Consider the following 19,932-nt stretch of genomic DNA (forward strand, 5'->3'; position numbering starts at 1 on the left):
TGATCATGCATCAATTTGTGGGGTATATGCCGATATAAATTATAGTTTGAGAGATTATTTAGGGTCATAATGGATTGATTTTAACTGCAACATTGAGCTACAGTTGCTTTTCAGTGTCTTTGTCAAACCAACTGGTGGAGACTGCACTGTCCTAGATAGTTGTACTCCTCCTGTGTCCTGTCCTCTATCTCTCTGAATAGCTACACACATATAGCAACACTGCATGTATACACACACGCACATTGTGCATTTTGTCATTGAAGCTGTACCACTTTGACAAAAACACAGAGTCCCTGAGTGAAGTGTGTGAAGGTGTTAAAACCGAACTCCAGATCTGTCTATTTCCTCCCCGTGGCCTCACTGACAGCTACCATTTCATCTGCGGAAGGACACAGACATGCACACAAGCACACCCACAGTGTGCCTGTGCATGTGTATTGGAGAGAGGGAGACCGTGAGATTGCCTGTTATAGCTCGGATATGGATTCCCACGCTAGATATTGTAAAGGTCCACATTGGTTAGCAAATACAATTCACTTGGAGTGCCTGCTTTGTTTGTCTTTGCTTCATGTTTGAGTTTGTCTGCTTGTGTCTGTGTGCGGACTTGTTAGCAGAATGCCATTGGCTGAGTTACCTATGATGTGCCACGCCAAACGCAGCTGAGATCAGAAGGCTTGTTGCCATAACAGGAAATTAAAACTCAGTTGTTAAAGCTTTAAGGGTTTTTTTCCAAACTGAAATAAGCTTCTCTTTGCCTTTCTGCTTCACTTTTTCCTTTTAGAAGCTTGGTGGTACTACTACTGTGTCTGACAGATATAAAGGTGCCATGCTGTTTCCTGAACTGGTTTTTCAGATACAGAACAAGCATTTAAAAATACCTTAGAGGGGGACCAACTTTTATAGTGCAAAAATTGAATTAAGTCTTGGTAACCAAAGTGTAGCTAAATCAACACTTCCTGCTTCTACGTCAAAGTACATTCTAGGAATGTAATCTATTACTTTGTCAAGCCTTTATTGTATGAATCTACTGCATACATTGATTTAGATTGTCTTATACACCTCTTCAACTGTGAACAAAAACAATTCAAGTATTGTAAAATAGATGTGAAAGTGAATGTTCTTGGGAGGCTTTTATTGTGAAGGAACTGCAGAAGTATAGTATAGAATAGAAGGAAATGAAGGAATTCCTTTGAACAAGTATGACAAACTGGAGTGAGATTTACAATCTGTTTGGACAGTAACAAGACTCAAGAGTTTACAGCCATGCTAACAGTGCTTGGAGCTAACTGCTAAGTCAGCATGCTAACATGCTCACATTGGCAGGTATCATGCTTACCAGCTTGGTTAAGCATGCTAAAAATGAAAATCAGTTTCAAAATATTTGGTGAAAAAGTAAATGTTGTCTTCAAAGAACACTGTGCTTAATTAGAACAGTATCTGCTTTTATTTTGTCATCTATCTGATACAGTCAGTATGATATTGATCCTGCAGGTTTGCCCAGGATCTCCCTGCTGTGAATTTATATTGAACACAGACCAGAAGGATAAATTATCGTTTGTTAAGGCCCGGGGTTGAATGAGGGGTTAGCCAAAGCCCATCAGAGCTGAGCTCCGCCTCCTGATATCTAAATCACACCCTGTCAGATCACAGCTCCATCTCCTTCACCATCACAGCGCTGTAAACTTTTCGTGAAACATCTGCTTTCAGACAGTCTCACACTGACCATCTAATGTTGAATTTCTGCTCCTGTTCTTTGACCTTATTAACAAAAAAGCTGTAGCCATTTGAAAGAGGGGGTGTGCACAATTTATACATGCGGTGTGGCAGTGTTATAAATGAAGTGGGGCAAAAAAATAAATGCATAAATAAATGAAAATGTTATTGTTTCTCCATGGTGGTCTTATAGTTGGATTCAGTTTGATGTCTGTCCCAGAAAAAATACGACGGAGGTGAATGTGATTTAGTTTGCAGAACAGCATTGAAAACATATATTTAGAATTTCAACAGCAACATCTCTTTCCAGAACCGGTGCCATTGTTACTCATCAACAGAACTCACTGCCCACAGTTTTCATTGTAACTATGCAATAGAAATAGTCCCAATGAAAACTGTTGACAGTTAGGCCTAATTTGTGGAGTCATCTCCATCGTATAGCCTAACACAACACACCATGAGCGTACAGTATATTCACCTTTGTGCACGCCACCTCAATACGATCCGGTCTCTGTGTGTTTGTTTATATGTGCGTTCATGTATAATAATCTATGCAATGCATTGACTACAATTAGAGAGACTACTGGGTACTTGTGTGCCAGACTATGTACACGAAGGTGAGAGCTTGATTAACAGTTCACATATCAAAGGTCAGTGGTTGATGGATAGAGAAGTTATACAGTACCAGTAATTGCCAGCCTCAGTATTGCGGCTAAATAGTCACCTCTCCTTAGCCTCACTCTGTGGGCTACTTAAATTTCACATGGCCATTTAATAAATTATGCCTATTGTTCATATGACAATGGAGTCTCTGTGGCTGAATGGGGAGTAGCGACCCTTATGTGGGCTGCGACTGAATTCCATGAATTCCGGCATAAAGAACATGAAGTATAACAGAATGAAACGGGAAACTAGATCAGGCATATGAGGTCTGTATATTTTAAGTAAGCCCCTCCGTTTAATGCCACGTCAACATATCCACACAGGCGTAGTATGTTGGGTCTCACATTTGCTTTGTGCAGAGTGTTAATGGGAACTTGAGTGAGCAAAGAAAAGAAAGTGAGCAATTAAAGGATAGAAGAAGTGGTGATTTTTCCTCACACATGCAAAGAGGGGGGTGTTATAAAGAGCAGCAATAAAAAGCTTAGGAATGAACTAAGAGGAGGATAATTGACGCACTACAGTCCCACTTCTGTAATGACATGTTTCGTTACCTATAAAACCGGCTTCCTGGCTCTGTCTGTCCTCTCTTTTTTTCTGCATCTTTATTGCCTGTCCCGTCAGAGCAAATACCATTGCAGATGCCTTGTTACAAGAAAGAATTTAGATAACTTCGGCCGCAACATTTCAGCACCTTGTATAAACTCTAATGATATTTTCAGCCTGTTGGCATGAAGCAGGATCGGTTCTCAAAAAAGCAACACAAAAATGAATTTTGACAAAAGTAGGACATTGAAATCCAGAGCTCACTGTGGCACCAAGTGTTCAGTACATCATATTCAAAAGACAGTTGAAGTTGCTGAAGATAACAGATGAGTTTTGTTTTGGAGCCTTAGTCACGTAGCAACAAACGTGGAAAGTTTCTAAAAAGCCTCCTAACACAGTACGACACACACTTTTTAGTTTAGTAGTTTAGTTTTAGTTCTTGATCTCTCTCCAACTGCGTGACATTTGACCCGGGATTAAAAGGGGTTGCCACATAGATTAAATAAGAATAGGATTACTAAGAAGAAGACAGTGAAAACCCGTGGAGAGCTTACACCGTATGAGCATCCGCACATGTATGAACATGTGCAAAGGCTCATACCCCCCCAGTGGGATCGATGAAGCCTCATCTTATCTGTCTTAGGTAAAGATGTGAATGCTAACCATCCAGTCAATAATCCTTTTTGTGTGTGTGGTTTTGATGGTCCCAGCGTGTTTGCCTGACCGGCTTATTTGTTTGATCCACAGAGGATTGATTTCCCTGTGTAAGCATTCGCTTACAAGCCAACAACAGAATGTGGACTATTCACAGTGTAATCCTGACATTGTCTCTTTGATGAGTGTCACACATGGTCTTACTGTGTGTGGCAGTGAGAGAGAGAGACAGGGCAAAAGCATTAGGTGGAATTACTGCTAAAGTAATAAGCTGATCAACAGGTAATTAATCGCCAGTGTTTCTAAATGCCAGCTTTACTAAGTGTGCTGATTTTGGTCTGTTGATCAAACAAACGAAAGATTTAAAGATGCTATCAGGAATTCCTAATTTTGATAGGCTTTTATCACAATGTTCTGACACAAAATGATTAATTAGTTCATCAGAAAACGACACATAATTATCTGCTAGTTAGATGCTTTTTTAAAATTTCATGAGTGATCTTTACATTGTTATATCTTTATTCCTATGTACACTTTACTATCCAAACACTTCATGTAAAATATTTGCAAAGTATACTTAAATTGGAGCACATCATAAAGAATCTGTATCTTGCTTATTGCATTGAGACAATTAAATGCTTTTACACACACACTAACTACAGGCAGTGGTCAACGATTTCAGGCTCGGTTCTATTTGTGTTGTAGGATGCTCTATAATACGAGCTGGTGCACAGTGAACAGAAATGGTGTTGGCAGACCTCAAGCTCGAAGGACTCTCCCTCTGGTGTGAGCTGCACTATTGTTTTCTGGGGCTCTATGGGGGTCTATAAGATCTGAAGCCCACCAGTGGAAGCGGGGAGATAAGACGAGAGGTACACAGCCACAGGAGAGACCACTGGCTGAAGCTTAATTCCACACAGCCACACTGACAATAAGCACAGTATGAAGTAACACTGTAGGAATTGATACTCAGCTGAGGGGTGTTTGGCATGTTGGTAGCATATTGCGAAGTCTTATTTATAATCCAAAACAGTGATGCTATCTACTTTTTATTTATTTAATGTTTTTTTGTGCCTTTTTGACGGAATTAATTGCATGTTGTCTCGCCGTGCTTTGTCTTGCTGTTTGACTTTTCATACAAACGCATACATGTTAGTCATCTTTCAGCTAATCTACCCATTTAAGCACTAGGAGTCCTTCAGCTGTCTCATAGACACTAATGTTATCAGTTGAGCTCATGGGATTGCATTCCACGGGACTTACCTTGTATGATATCATGTGACGAATAGAATCGATTGATTGAAGATGTTCTGTGTTAAGGACTCTTCACATTGCATTATATGTAAAACTCTTGATTACAGATAACATGATGGTCATGAAAGCTGGGTCATGACCGAAAGAACAAGGTCGTGGGTACAAGCGGCCGAAATGTTTTTTCTCAGGAGGGTGGCTGGAGTCTCCCTTAGAGAGAGGGTGAGAAGAGCCGCTGCTCCTTTGCGTTGAAAGGAGCCAGTTGAGGTGGTTCGGCGTCTAGTAAGGATGCCCCCTGGGCGCCTATATGTGTGGAGATTATATCCACACTGGCCTGGGAACGCCTTAGGATCCCCCAGTTAGAGCTGGTTAATGTGGCCCGGGGAAAGGGAAGTTTGGGGTCCCCTGCTTAAGCTGCTGCCCCCACGACCCAACCCCGGATAAGCGTTTGAAGATGAGATGAGATGATGAGATGATATGATTTATTTATGGACAGAAAGAAAAGGAGAGAGAGATAGATGAGCTTGGGTGGATAAGCGTGAGTATTCGGGATCTGAGTCCACTGCAGTAGCAGACTTGTGTTACTGTATTGATACCTGCAGAAATGAAACGTCAGCCTTAACGTTAGCTCTGTTAGTTGTCTATGTCCACTGTTGCTGGTTTTTCCTGCTGCTTATCTGTTGTTGAGACAAAATCAACGCACGGTTTGATCTGAAATTCAGAATCGTGGACATTTTATTATGAGCATTTTGAAGAGAACGCCTTTAACACCGAACGGAAATCCCCTTTTTGGATATAATTTTTCTCCTAGCATGTAAAGTATCAGGTGACAGTCATGCAGTGCAGGGCAGTGTGCCAGATTACAGATTAATTTAATTTAGAAAAACTTTCTTTTCCTCTCTTTGACATTTAGATCTACAAGTACAGAATCTGTACATGAACAGGTTGCTCGTGACTGAGTGTGACGGAGCATGAATGTGTATGGCTGTGTGTGCCTTTGTGGCACATTTGATATAAAAGGGGCTGCACTCAGCATTCAGAGCATTAATATAGCAGCAAAAAAAATATTGTCTGTGTGAAGATATAACAGAATAATGGCGTCCTGAGCCGAGAATGAAGTTGCGTGAATGTTAGTGCATGTGGCCGTGAAAACCGTATTTATGTATCGGGGACCGGCCTTTGTTTTTTTTCAGTATTTCGAGTACAGCTCCTTCACATTGGAAAACAACATTGCCAGAGGTCTGTCTGTGCTTGTCTCAAGTGATTGCTTAATTAGCGAGTCCTCTCTTCATCTTCCTCTCCCTCTCTCACTACTTATTTGTGTTCTTTATTCCTTTTAATCATCGCCAAAAAAAGTTCACCCCTCACTTCTCCTCCTCCATCTTTCCTATCTGTTCTTCTCTGGCCAACAGTGTCACACAGACTCCTCTGTTCTGTCCATCTCTAGCCTTGTATAATGAGTTCTTCTTGGGATAGTACATACTGCAATTTGGCCTTTACTCTGGGGCCAATAGGGAGTGGGAAATAAGAGGAGGAAGAAAAGTCGGCATTGATAGAGGGCAGCAGTCTGTCTCTATAGCAGCAGGGGTATTAAGTAAGTATGGTCGAACTTTGAGTTCAGAGAGAAATTCATGTTACGTGGCAAACTTAAATGACTGGCTCCCGAGACATGGGCGTTCTTGAAAAGTAAATTCAGGGATAGTTCAGATTCTGTATATCTGTGTATTTGTCAGATAGCCTGAGACTTGACATGGCCTTTGATCTTCTGACGGACGTTAAATCTACTCGGACACACATTCTCTCCCTCTGTTATTAGAAGGGGTGGTTTATTTTTCTGTCTGTTCTTCACCGAGTTTTTATGGATTTATTCAGATTAGGAGTCGATTGGACAGTTCTATTAAGCTGTTACGTCCTAATGTGCAGTTAGCCAGTATGATAGATCAACGTGGACCATAAAACCATATCATTACCTCTGTTTTCTGACTTTCTCACTGTGTGGCCGTATAATCAAAACCAACCACAACAAGAAAACAGGATTTGAGTCTAGTGCAGTACAGTGCACTTGTAGTCCTTGTGATTTCATAATGGACTTGAGTAAATACTGGTCCTGTGGTATGATGATCCACAGCCTTTCCCACAGTGTATTATATGTGTCTGCATCTGCTAAAGCCATTTAGTAACAGGACCGTTTCAAGTGTCATAACAGAGTGCTGTTCCCATCAGTTGCACATCAGCCTGTTCTCCACAGGGGGTCGCTAGTGATAAAGTTTTGATGTGCTGTTTGGCTCATTCTGAATTATATGTGTGTGTATTATGTAAAGTATCTTCTTGTGCTGTAAGGTATGACTCAGGTGCATCATGAATAGCTTGTACTATCTATGTCTAGAGCTGAAACCATGTATTAACTAATGAGTCGACCAACACAAACATTATTTAATTAATAATTGATATGCGGCCCTAATGCCAGTTTCAGCTTGTCATTCGTGAGGCTATTTGACAGTTTGCCTATTTGCCTGACAAGGAATTTTATGACATTATGTTAATAATCTGCAGATTAATCAATAATTTAAATAATTGTTAGTGACAGTAATATCCCACATGTCTTCATTAAAGTTGTAAAGTTCAGTTTTTGAGAGGTGTTGACTCAGCTGCACGGTCTTTTTGGAGGCTGCAGTTGAATGGTACTGCAATATACTGACAGGTGTTTCTGTTATTTTGTCCAGCCCATTTATATCAATGAGGGTAGGCTAAAAAAATAGAAACATCTCTTTGTTTACTGCAATTCATTTCAACAGCATATTTGCAGTATCGGGATGGGCGGAGTTAGAAAAATACTCACTCACTCTCTTCCCTGTCTGACATCTATAAGAGTTTGTTACTGTTGTTTACACCAAAGAAGCGGTGACTTTATTACATATAATAAAGTCGAGTTGTCTTTTAGAGGGTAAACTATTATCCGCCCAAGGAGATTCAAGCAGCAGTAGCTATCAATTTTGTCTTATCCACCGCTCGTAATCCATACTAATAGGTTTTGTCATTTCCAGACGAACAAGTTTCGCCCGGACTCTCAACCCTCGAATCTTTATGTTTTCTTATCACACGCTGGTCGGCTCCAAGTCTGTTATTTTAGAGCAGTCTAATCCCCGTCACTCCCTCTGAGGTGTTTTGCTCTAATGGCTGGCTTTTTTTTTTTTTTTGAGATGTAATAGCCAGTATGCGTCACTTTCTATGTAAGACCCACTATTCATTTTGAGACAATAGAGTGAGCTATGCTTGGGATCGATACATCTCTCTTTGTCTCTTTGTTTGCGCTGAAAGTGGACTTGGTTGCATTTTCCCTTCAGCTGGATACTACACCAGCATTTCTAAGTAATGTTTTAGAGCTTAATCTGTGGCTCTTTTTTGCTTTTGGGACGTTTCCATTCACAGCAATTTAGTTTTAATTCTCAGAGGGCGTTTTGCAGTGTTACCTCAGACACCAGGGGGTCCTTGATGTGTGTAATTGATGTTGAGACAGTTTTTGGGTGAAACTAGAGCAACGCTGAGCCTATGTTAGAGGTATGTAAAGGAGATGGCTTTACATCCTCACTCTCTTCAATTTTAAACGGCATGTGTGTAGCTAAAGGCACAGTGTAATAAAAGCTTGCCGGTAGCTTGTAATTGTGCTTTCCCAGACACTATAACTACGGCCGGAGTCAGAGATGATGGAGAAACAACACGAAGAACTATTAAATCCTTTTGCTTTCCTGAACACAAAATTTTGCCTTCCCTGTGAGTTATGTGAACAAACAACGAGCAGTAAAGCTGTGGGGCTGACAGGACTCATGGTGCATTGAGATCCTGCTCGTAAATAACTGCTGTTGTAAAGTCACTGTGAATTTACCATGCAGTTAAAGTTTCTTGGGTAAATAATTGAATATTAAAAGACATCTTTTTTAAAAATCTAAGCTATCTAAATGTCATTCCTTCATTTAGCGCGTAGATTTTAAAAGCGGCTGATGAGTGGCCGACAAAAACAAATACTTACCTGCCACAGTGGTGACCCTGATATACATATACTGTATTCTACTGAGAAATAAATAATAAAACTCTGCAGCAGTCGATCTAACTTGCTCTTTTTTCTTTCTTTCTTGCTGCCATGTTGATTCGACTCATCCCTCCATTGGCCTCTTCAACAGGTAAGACATTTATTTTACCCGTGATTCCTGATGCAACAGGCAGCTCTATCACTTCTCCCACGTTTCTTTCTGGTCTCAAGAGCTCGGCAGCAGACATTTTCTTTTCTCTAATGTCTTCCATGGATTTTATTGTGTTTGAGTAACATAAAATCATTTAGCCCCATATGCTGCAATACACCTTTGTTGTTAAGTGCTGGGTGTTTTGGTCACACAGAGGAACAGAGAGTGACGTCATCTCTTAGGTTGTACATGAGTTCACCTGCAAACACCCCACTCACAGGCAAATCCACAAAGAATGGATCGCAGCCACTGATAGCACCATGAATTGCTCTTCACTTCCAATCCCTGTCTGCCCCATCTCAATGTCCAGTTCACAAAAGATATAGTTCACCAATGATGTTACAGCGCAAACACGCCCATCGCGTTGTACATCCGCGATGATGTCATCACCTTACGCGACGCCCTGTTGTGCGTAAAACCTCTCTTAAGAATGAGCCTATTAAAACCCTGAAAAGTCTTGTAATAATAGTTCAAATAACTTTGAGAATGTTAAGAAATATGTTGTTCATGGGTCTACATTTGAAAATACTTTGGATCAATATGTTCTTTTGTGTTTATTTCGGAAAATATGATGAAAAACAGCTCAGCTTGTGATTTGAGGGCTATGAAGCATTTGGAGATAGTACAAAAAAATTACACCACATAAGCAGAAATACCAATGTAGGCACTGACAGACCGTTTCTGTTGCAAAGTTCAAAAGGGTTAAGGCAAGGAATTTAAACGGGAATGCTGTTGGTGTTTTGATGGCATGATCTGAAGTGGAGGACACTGCTCATAAATGTGCTTCATTACCAATAATGAAGCAAAAGCAGTTTTTCATTTTTTTTACAATTAAAAGTCTTTGGCTTCCTTTAATTTTGCCAGTATTCAACACAACATACCACTGTTGTGTGTCATTTACAGTCTTGTTTTTGTCTATGTATCCCATACAGCAAGAGTTCACAACTGGCATTCACATTAAAGCAAAAGCCTACTTTACCTTTTTTTCTTCACCTTTTATTGGAGCCAGCAGCAGCACACGAACTTTGCATGACCCCGATTCTCTAGTCTGCCTGACCATAGGTTCCTGGTCTGTCAACAAGAGGTCATTGTAGATAGCTATTCCCACAGTGGCTATTATGCAGGCAAGGAAATCAATCAGCTTTGAAATAAAAAAACAACAACTGTCTGTTCTAACACGGGCCACAGCCACACGGGCCACAGCCACACGTTCAGCCGTAACCCTCATAATTCTGTGACATTACAGACTAGGTCTTAAAACCTAGAGGCACTGTATGTATATCACTGTTTTTTCCATGAGACTGAGAACAGAAGAACATGTAAACTGTGTCTTCAGTGGGATTCATGAGCCCTGTGGCAGCAGCGTGAAGCCTGAAAGCCTTTACATTCCCTCTGCTATCCGGCACGAGGCTGTCTCACTCTGAAGTGATGTGTACCTACTAATGGTCCGGCTAAATACTCTCTGTGGGACCGGGGGAACAGTCGAGCCTATGTTAGAGACATACAGACACTACGGCATTCTGTCGTTGTGAGTTTATGGGCTGAGGTAATGACAAAAACTCCACACGGCGTGTAGAGTTATGGTCCCCACTGCTCTCACTAGCAACGCGCCGCATCACAGTGAACAATTGAACAGCCATAGAGTGAAGGAAAGGTAATACAGAGGAAGAGAGAGAGGAAGACTGAAATAAATGAATTTATCTTGGTGTCATGGGAGATGTTTAGTACAAAGAGGTTGACATTTGTGTTTTTTCTCAGGCTGTTGTTTGTGACCATGCATATTTGTGACCATTTTGTATGTGTGTTCGTGTATCAGCATTTTCATTCAGTGATGTCTTTGTGATCAATATTGTCTTATTTCTATAATTCCCCAAAGTCACTTGTAAGTTTGTAGTCACTTGTGTGACTTTTGCGTTGAATTTTCTGTTCCGTTGATACATTTCGAGGCTCTGTCTGCTACTGCTCTTTTGTGTCTATGTTCAACCATAGTGATCAGTTTTACAGAAGCCAAACACATCTGCACATGGCCCACATCGCCATGACACAGAGCCGGATTTAAATCAGCAAAATATCTCTTAAAGAATTTAGTTACAAAATGAACATAACATGCAAAGATCGGAATGGAAGGCGTCATCTATATATCATACAGTAAATGTTGCCATATCACAGTTCAGCAGCGGATTTTTCGACATTGCAATAGAAGCTATAAAATATATATATATATATGTGATAGACATTTATATCATTTTGACGGTATAAATCATCATATATCCCAGTCCTACGACTAGGACATCGCTGCATTAGGATTGGTTTTAGAAAGGTCAACCAAGACTTGAAGCAGGGATGTGAATCAAAGGGAAGACTGTCACTTAATAAACGATTTTCTGATCGTTTGCTCAATATTAATTCATAAAATCATTGTTCATAGTTTTCACATACCAGATGACAAATTGACACAAAGTCACCCTTTGGCTTTACTTGGCTTCAGAGTGTATTTCTGTCACTTTGTAAGCTGCAGGACAAATAGAAAAATGTGTGTGGAGTTGGCTGATTTCCCTCTGCACAAATTTCAGGAGTGAGACTGCTCCACAACTGGCTCTGACAAATGATACACTGAACAATCCAACAGAAGCATCTACAGCTGTATAGAAATTCACATGGTATTTTGTAAAAACCATTACAACAATGGTATGCTTGTTCAGTTTTATTATGGTAATGCTCAACAACGTCTGCCATTTATAAGATTCCTCTCTTTTTCCTTTATTTACAGTGTTTTAAGGATGCATCACTATGATTTTCGTAAGGTGCAAATGCTAATATCACTCAGCCCTATTGTACACACATATGCTTCCTTGTAATTGTGTGTTATTATGTCTAGTTGTGGACTATAGTCCATCTGCCTGACCCTGTCCTTCGGAGCACACTCTGATTGGCTGTTTGACAGTGTTTAACTGCCTATTTACATCTGCTTCTGATAGGCTGTCCCTCACTGCCATGCCTTTCTTGCCTAGGGAGGCAAATTGAAGTGGTTAAGTTGTAAAACCAGGAATTTGGCTGAGACCGTGACTGGATCAGGAGTCACTAATGGTGTGATTCCTTATTTTATTTGATGTTAGCCTTGTTTATTGTACCAGATGCTGTCTTATCTGTGAATCTGTAACAGATTAGTTTGGTTGATGGAGGGAAGTAAAACGTTCTGTAATCTGAAAGGTGTCTTGTTAACTCCATTCCACCGAGGCGCTTATCTATGCATGTTTTCAATGCAGCCCAAACTTTTCTCCTGTTGTTCTCAACCACAAAGCACACACACACACACACACACACACACACACAAACACACACACTCCCCCTCTCTGTCTGTTGCACACACTCACACAGAGTCACAGGAGTTGAAGATAGCGGTTTTGGATGTATGTAACTGTTACAAGATACTACTTTACTGCTTTGTGAAACAGAGGGACTGGCTTTCTGACTGTCTATAAAATCCTGCTAGTGTACTCTGGTACTGGGAACAAGAACAGCTTTCCTGTCATTCAGGATACACACTCACACAGTATTCCGGACATCATGCCTCTGGGATCTCGCTGTGGGAAACTTTGAGGGGGAGTGTTCAAAGGTGGTGCTTAAATCTGAGCTTGTGGGACAGGACACAAGTATTGAACAGAGGTGGATGTTTGATGGTTTAATCTTCTCCTTCTCCAGTGGGAAATTGTTTCACAATGAAGTGGATTTGATCACGACACAATCCATGAGGACTTAACTTTAGTAGATGTGAGTGTCTGCGAGAGGACCAGTAAGGGAAGTTTCCGATAAAGAAAGTTGCTGTCAAGGAGTTTATCCGTGCTGACAGCAGACTCAAGAGGACTTGTGTTCAGTGCTGCTGAGATATTTTGTTGTTGCTGGGCTTCAGAGTGGAAACTAGCACTATGGCCGGGGTCACTAGGAAGGGATCTGGGAGACCCTCTTACTACTACAGATTCCTGGGCAAGTCCCGACTGCAGCGTCAGCGAAGCCGGTCCCGCAGCCGCACCAGGCCGTCTGCCAGCAAGGGTAATAAATACTACTGCTAGGAAAAGTTCACCATGCAGCAGTTTTGACCTCATGTACACCACAAGACTCATGTACAGTCTAGTAACTTTGTTCCTGCGACAAACTGTAGCTGTAGCTTATAAAGATAAGACAGAACTTGTAGCTCACTCACTCATTTTGATAGTGTTTGTGTTGCTGTTTCTGCATATTTGTGGTGGTATTAAGTATTTATCTTTGGACATGTAGGTTACATTGAATACATGCACAAAAATAAATCCTAGTTAATGCTTTTATTCTGAAAAAGATAATATTTCTACTAAGCTGTCTTCATGGCTAATAAAAATGAATATTCCACTAATATTCCAGCTTAAATGCAGCCGTGCAGGATCAGATTTTAAAAAAGTTTTCCACCAGTGGCAAACTTGTTCAATCGTGCAGAACACAGCCTCCCTCTTCCATACCCTCTGTCATCTCCTTGAAAAGGTGTTGCGATTATTTGTGCATATTCGAAAACACGTTGATATCCAAGCCTTTCATAATGTTTTGTTGTGTTTCATTTTGAATACGAGAACTACTTTAATAGTAACATTATATTTAGAACCCATTGCAGCACTCCACTGTTGCGGTGTCGCGTGTTCATGAGAAACAGAGTGAGATGACGGTTTGGCGTCGCGATTCACAAAGTGATGCTACTCTCAAATTGCACCATCAACACTCGCAGCCCACAGCCTAGTGTGAACTTGCTGCGTTCCACCCTCTTGAGGTGTGAATATTTTTGTTCCTAGCAACCAAAAAACACTTTTCTGCACTGAAAAACTACTTTTTTTTGTCAGCCCATGTCCTCAAGCACTGCCTTTTCTGCCTCTCAGTACCCCTGTGCTTATTGCTGGAGGCAGTGTTTGAACTGCAAGGTTATAGTGATAAGTCTTCCCTGAGGCTTAGATCAAGTCACTTGGATTGAGAGAAATAAAGTATACCTGAAATCTGCAGCCTTTTGTTTTGTTTTTTTCAAGTTGTAACTTGCCAAACAAGATATTAAGTGGAGGACTGTTGCACATCTGTTGCCCGGTTGCTGTGGATATGATGCAAACTTTGAAGGGACAAAAGGGATCAGGCAGGAAAAAACAGGCTCACTTTCGCTGAAACTGAGCCTTGTTATTTTCTATTTTTTTAAAAGATAACTTTCATTACATGTAGTTGCTCTTCTATAGTCAGAGACAGACAAAGACAGACATCAGAGAGAGACAGACAGGGTGTGCAGGTGCCCGGTTTGTACTTTGCTTCTCTGTCTGATGAAAGAGGTGCTTTGAAGTCTCCCCTCTGTATCATTCACTTCTCAACAAAAAAACTACGGACACACTCACATGCAGTAGAGCTTATGCACAAAGACACACATGCCAACACACCCTGCCTTGATCTTCGTGGCTAAGTGCAAGCTCACCTCACGAAAGCTTTTACACACCACACATTAACGCACTGACGCACAGATAGGGTGAGAAGAGGTTGTTCCCAGATGGAGCAAAAGACCTCTCTCAATGCACGCTTTGATTTTGTCGTTGAAATAGTCAAAAAATAACATTTGGTTGTGCTTTGTGTGTCCCTAAAATTGTGTGTCGTTGTACATCAGTGCATTCTAGAGAGAGAGCCCATGTGGGTCTGTTGGCAGAATTTCTCAGATGGTCATTTGACTTAATCTCCTGAGAGGAATTAATAAAATTGAATCAGGCACTAAATGATTATTGAAGCTGCAAAGAAGGTCAGAGCCGTGTCTTTGGATTCACATCATGGACGGCTAATATTTCTTTTCACAAGTAATACTTGATGCAAAAAATGACTAACATTTCTAATTTGTTTCACTTTCTTAATGCGGCTTTAATCAATATGTTTATGGTAATAGTGGATAAAATGACAAGTTGTATGTGAACCTACGCTACCTGTCCAACACCAAACAGAGGATGCACAAAGTTAACTGTTGTTTTCCATGACTATTGACTACTGAATTGACTACCTAGTGGACATACTTGAGCATTTAGCAGGTGAAGAGCCAGGTTAGTGAGAGTAAGTGGAGACCAAAACACAGCTTGTGCTCACAGCTTGTTTCTGCTGTCCAGTGGCAGTTTTAGGTCTTTGTCATGCATTAATATGAAAATCTATTAGAAACCTCTACGGCTGTCCCCAATTTAAGAAATTCTAAGTCCACCACATTAAAAAATAAATAAATTAAAGATTCGTTTTATGGCCTTTCTTGTGCATGAATTAGAGAGTTTATAGCTGGCGGTTTGATAGGAAATGAGGGAGAGAGAGAGAGAGAGGGGGCGAGATGCAGCAAAGGGCCGCAGGTCGGAATCAAACCAAGGTTGCTGCGGCGTGGACTTTTAGTCTCTATATATGGAGCGCTTGCTCTAAACTCTGAGCCACCAGCCGCCCCAGTCCACCATTGTATCTTGTAATCCACAATGAATCATGCAAAAGTACTGCTTGGTTCGTCTCTTCGAAAAGTTCACACATCGCTCAAACTCCATTTCAGTTCAATTTCACCTATAGTACCAAAATTATAATAAAAGTTATCTCAAGGCACTTAACATATAGAGTAGGTCTAGACCACACTCTATGACCTATTGATGATTTACAGAGACCCCACAATTCCTCCATGAGTAACTGCAAGTTGCAGTATCTATTTATCCAGCAATCTGCCCTGAGTATGGGATCCAGGGTTCTTGGTTACGTGACACTGATACATTCTGGTTACTGCAGAAAGCGATAACCTGATAACTTAAGTGCATTTAAATGCCCCAAATGTTACAAACTTGGTAGGACTGCTTCATGAATATAGTAATGTTTACAACGATATGAAGTACTTTGATTTGCCAGGTATTTTATAAACTAGATATTCATCTGGTGTGTACCTCATCACTATTACAGTATTCATGTATATCAGATTACATAAATATTAATTGTATGTGTGATCCATGCTGTTCACCCCTCAATGTTATGTATGCTTTCTCTAATTCGTTGAAACGATGCGTGTGAGATTGAAAAAATAAACTTTCTACTCAAGTAAACAGTTCTATGTGCCTGGAGCTGGATGATGTGTTGTGGATGAAATGTGTCTCATTGGTGAAACCCAGCAGCACAGTATAAAAAGGGTGTTTTTGTTCACAACACAGCCATCAGCAGCTATGCGAGTTTATCTAGAGGAAGTTACTGTAGCGCCCCTTTATGTACACACTGTCACTGGGACAGATCAGGCGGCTGTTGAGGTGAGCTCATGTGTTATTATTTGCTCTGCATGTGTTTGCATGTCAGCGCGTCGTTATCTGTGAATGGAAAACTTACAGTATATCAGTCAGATTCACTCCCACATCACCCAGGATCTACTTCCCCTTCTTTCACAGGGGTTGGTGACATTTACATACAAAATGACCGCTTATCTCAAAAGAGACAATGGCAGAGAGACGGGCAGAGGAAGAGAGAACCTGTTGTCTGCTCTGGCTTGTTATGCTGCCGTGTTTTCGAATCTCTTGGTACAATCAAACCTTTTCTTCTGAATCGTTCCGTAAATGGAATTTTCTGTTATTTCTCAGAAGAGAAGTCATCAAGTCTATTTTTATCTGCATTGGCAGAGTCTTTGTAAAACCCATAACAGCTTTGAATTGTAAGACTTTCTACTGACAAGTTGTCTTGGCTGCGGTAAACTTTTCTATCTCCTCAGAGAGAGATGCTTTAGTGGAAGATTTAGGTCTCTGAAAAAGTGGATGGTTTCATTAAAGTCTGTCTCTTATATCAGGCCTCATGCTGGGCAGATTCTTTACCTGGCTGATTTGAGCTGTTCTTGCTTGCCGTCATATTGTTTGCACGGTATCAGACTGCCATCGGGGGTTGTGTTTTTTTTCTCACCTGTATAACACGGTTGATCTTACTTTAGTGAGACAAATTCTACTCAGAAGCTGGCAACACTTCACCTAAACACCAACTGGCAACTGTGTTTCAAATATGTTATGCACACATGCACGCACACACATACACACAGACACACACACAGAAACACACACACACACACACACACACACACACAGAGAAAAGACACTTTTATTACTTTTAAAGACATCCAGGTAGCATCAATTCCTTTCCTTAGACTTTTTAACCTTTTTTTCACTCTCACCTAACCGCAAAGTAATCTTAACCCTCAACCTAAACTAATATTTACTTTTACTCTCAATGGCTAGCCTTCCCAACTTTCCTGCCTTTATGCTAAGCTGAGCTAGCCGTCTCCTGGCTCCAGTTTTATACTGAAATAGACATACAAGAGTGGTATCGATCTGTCGATTCAACTTTCCTCAAGAGAGTTGATAATTAAATTTCCCAAAATATTTTAACTATTCATTTAAATGTGCAATACTTTGCTGCTTAACATTTCTTACATTTATGAAACATCAAAAAAAAGTTGGTCGATGAGGCGAGAAGCTACAGTAGGGAGGAAAATCCGGGGCTGAGTTCATAAAGATAGACTTGGACTTCGGCTTAGATCTAACTGATGGTCAGACTTTAGATAGATGTTGAAATTGATCCGAATAATACGGTCCTTAGTCTACAGTTAGCTTGTGGGCAGTGTGGCTAACTTCCTAGCCTTAAAATAGTCTAAAATATATTTTTGAAACTCGCCCCAGGTCAGGTCTAAGTGTTTTTAATGTTCAGTATCACATACAGTCTTTCAATGGCTTTAGAGGTCCACAATAACAATGGTGGCAGTATCTTAAAACAAGAACTAAACATAACAAAGAAAGGAAAAATTACAGGAAAGGGAAGGACAAACTAAAACTTTAGCAGAGGAAGTTTAGTGGTGATAGGAACCAGAGAAAGGTAATTACAGAACAATAATTCAAATAGAGTCCAACAGTGGTAACAAGCACATCACAGTGAAGTCCAAAGAGGTACGCTTTAGAAAGTAAATGCATGAAAAAGGTTTTACTATATTTTAATACACAAGCACTGACAAATGTAGGCTCTGACAGCTCTGTGACTGCTCCACTGAGAGCATCAAACATTCTCCAGACAGCACGCAGTACCAGAAGCAAAGTAACAACTGCGTGAAAACATGAAATATCGCAAAAAAAGAGTTAGAGCCAACAGCTTGCAATAAAGTGTTTGAACTACTCAATAACAACTAAATAATGCATTAACACTGACAGTTATTGCATGTAGTCATATTCTCAATGGGTCATTATTATAGAGAAACACTTCTGATCTGCGCTACTGCGTCATGGTTCATTTCTTTTCAGGCTGTTTGTGATGTTGCCAGATTTGTGTGTGTGTGTGTGTGTGTGTGTGTGTGTGTGTGTGTGTGTGTGTGTGTGTGTGTGTGTGTGTGTGTGTGTGTGTGTGTGTGTGTGTGTGTGTGTGTGTGTGTGTGTGTGTGTGTGTGTGTGTGTGTGTGTGTGTGTGTGTGTGTGTGTGTGTGTGTGTGTGTGTGTGTGTGTGTGTGTGTGTGTGTGTGTGTGTGTGTGTGTGTGTGTGTGTGTGTGTGTGTGTGTGTGTGTGTGTGCGTGTGTGTGCGCGCGCGCGCGTGCGTGCGCGCGCTGATGGGAAATGAGAACAGAAATAAGGCTGTTAGTTAACATGTCCAGAACAACACAGACAATCATAATGAGTCAGTTTCCGATGCCCACGACACACTTGTGTACACAGGAAGGCTGGCAACAAGTCTGTATTAATGCGTTGTGTCTTGCGGTGTTAATGTACTTTAAATATTAACACGATGTAGAGAAAAGAGGAGCATGGAGCTAAGTAGTACCGAGTTCAGACCTTAACATCGTGGTCAACGTTATCACTTTTCCTGTTTCTCTAAAACCGATTAGCCCTTTGATCTGTTTTTGCAGTTTGAACCCGAGCATCCTCTCCGAGATTAAGGTCATGTTTTAGTAAAACAAGGCTTCACTAATCAGCATAGGCAACCTCATTCTTTGATCATTAATTTCCAGCATATGCAATCAGGCCAAGGGGCAGGAGACTTTATGAGTAAAACTGGAGGAATTAATAAAGATGAAACAGAGTAGAAGTATTTCCCATCTCCTTTGTCAGGCCCTTTTTATTGGATGAGAAGTGAAAATGTAATCAATTGCCTGTGAGACCATATAATGGGAAGCAGAGACATGAGACAGAGGGCAGGGACAATTGATATAGCAATCATCAGTGAAGTGAGACCACCAGAGCTCCCCACATCATCTCGGTGTTTAACCGTGGATTGCTTTCTGATCTTAGTCTCATCTCTGGAGTCCGTGTCCCCGTTGACCCCCTTTTCCGTCAGCCTGGTAAATCATGCACATGGGCCAGATGACGCAGTTCTTTCTTAGCACCCAAAAGAGTCCAATTACAGGCGGACAGGTGCGGGCTAATCCCCCTTAATCCATAGATCTCAACTCAGATGACGAGTCAGCACTAGTGAACGATTTTGAGGAAATGGCTGTAGAATTATAGAAGAGCATCGACTTCCTTACCCTGAAATCAGTCTGTCGACGCAACATACAGCAGACAGTAAGTGCAAGTTAGCATAGATATTTTCCATGCACTCATGTATGGATATCACAATATGAGATTTTGATATAAGGATTATTGTTAGAGGAGTTTTCATGGTTTCACGGTTTTCACGATTATTATTCAGGGAATTTATTAAGATATACGCATGAAAATAGAGGCTTCCGCACATACTCATAGAACTGGAGTTACATTCAGGTAACCACTAAATATCCCTGAAAGATCCTTAAAGTAAAAAAACAACACGTGAACTACCCCACCCAAGTTTAAACAGTTTTGTTCCAGCTTAGGATTTGCTAGTGTTGTTGAC

The 19,932-nt window shown here is 40.8% G+C and overlaps 1 protein-coding gene across 6 annotated transcripts in view; it reads left to right on the plus strand.

Moving 5' to 3' along the window:
• LOC310958690 (disabled homolog 2-interacting protein-like) overlaps positions 1-19,932 on the plus strand; it is a 132,349-nt gene that overhangs the window by 21,336 nt on the left and 91,081 nt on the right. For 3 of the 6 annotated variants that reach the window (XM_083929737.1, XM_083929740.1, XM_083929738.1), the window contains exon 1: positions 12,807-13,112. The exons of the other annotated variants lie outside the window; for them this stretch is intronic. In XM_083929737.1, the coding sequence (XP_083785863.1) occupies positions 12,989-13,112 (124 nt within the window). In that variant the 5' untranslated portion in view covers positions 12,807-12,988. Of the gene's footprint in view, positions 1-12,806; positions 13,113-19,932 lie in introns of those variants that run through there. 6 annotated transcript variants of the gene reach the window in all.

This window comes from Echiichthys vipera (assembly GCF_963691815.1).
Source record: "Echiichthys vipera genome assembly, chromosome: 16".
In the NCBI taxonomy this organism is placed as follows: domain Eukaryota; kingdom Metazoa; phylum Chordata; class Actinopteri; order Perciformes; family Trachinidae; genus Echiichthys; species Echiichthys vipera.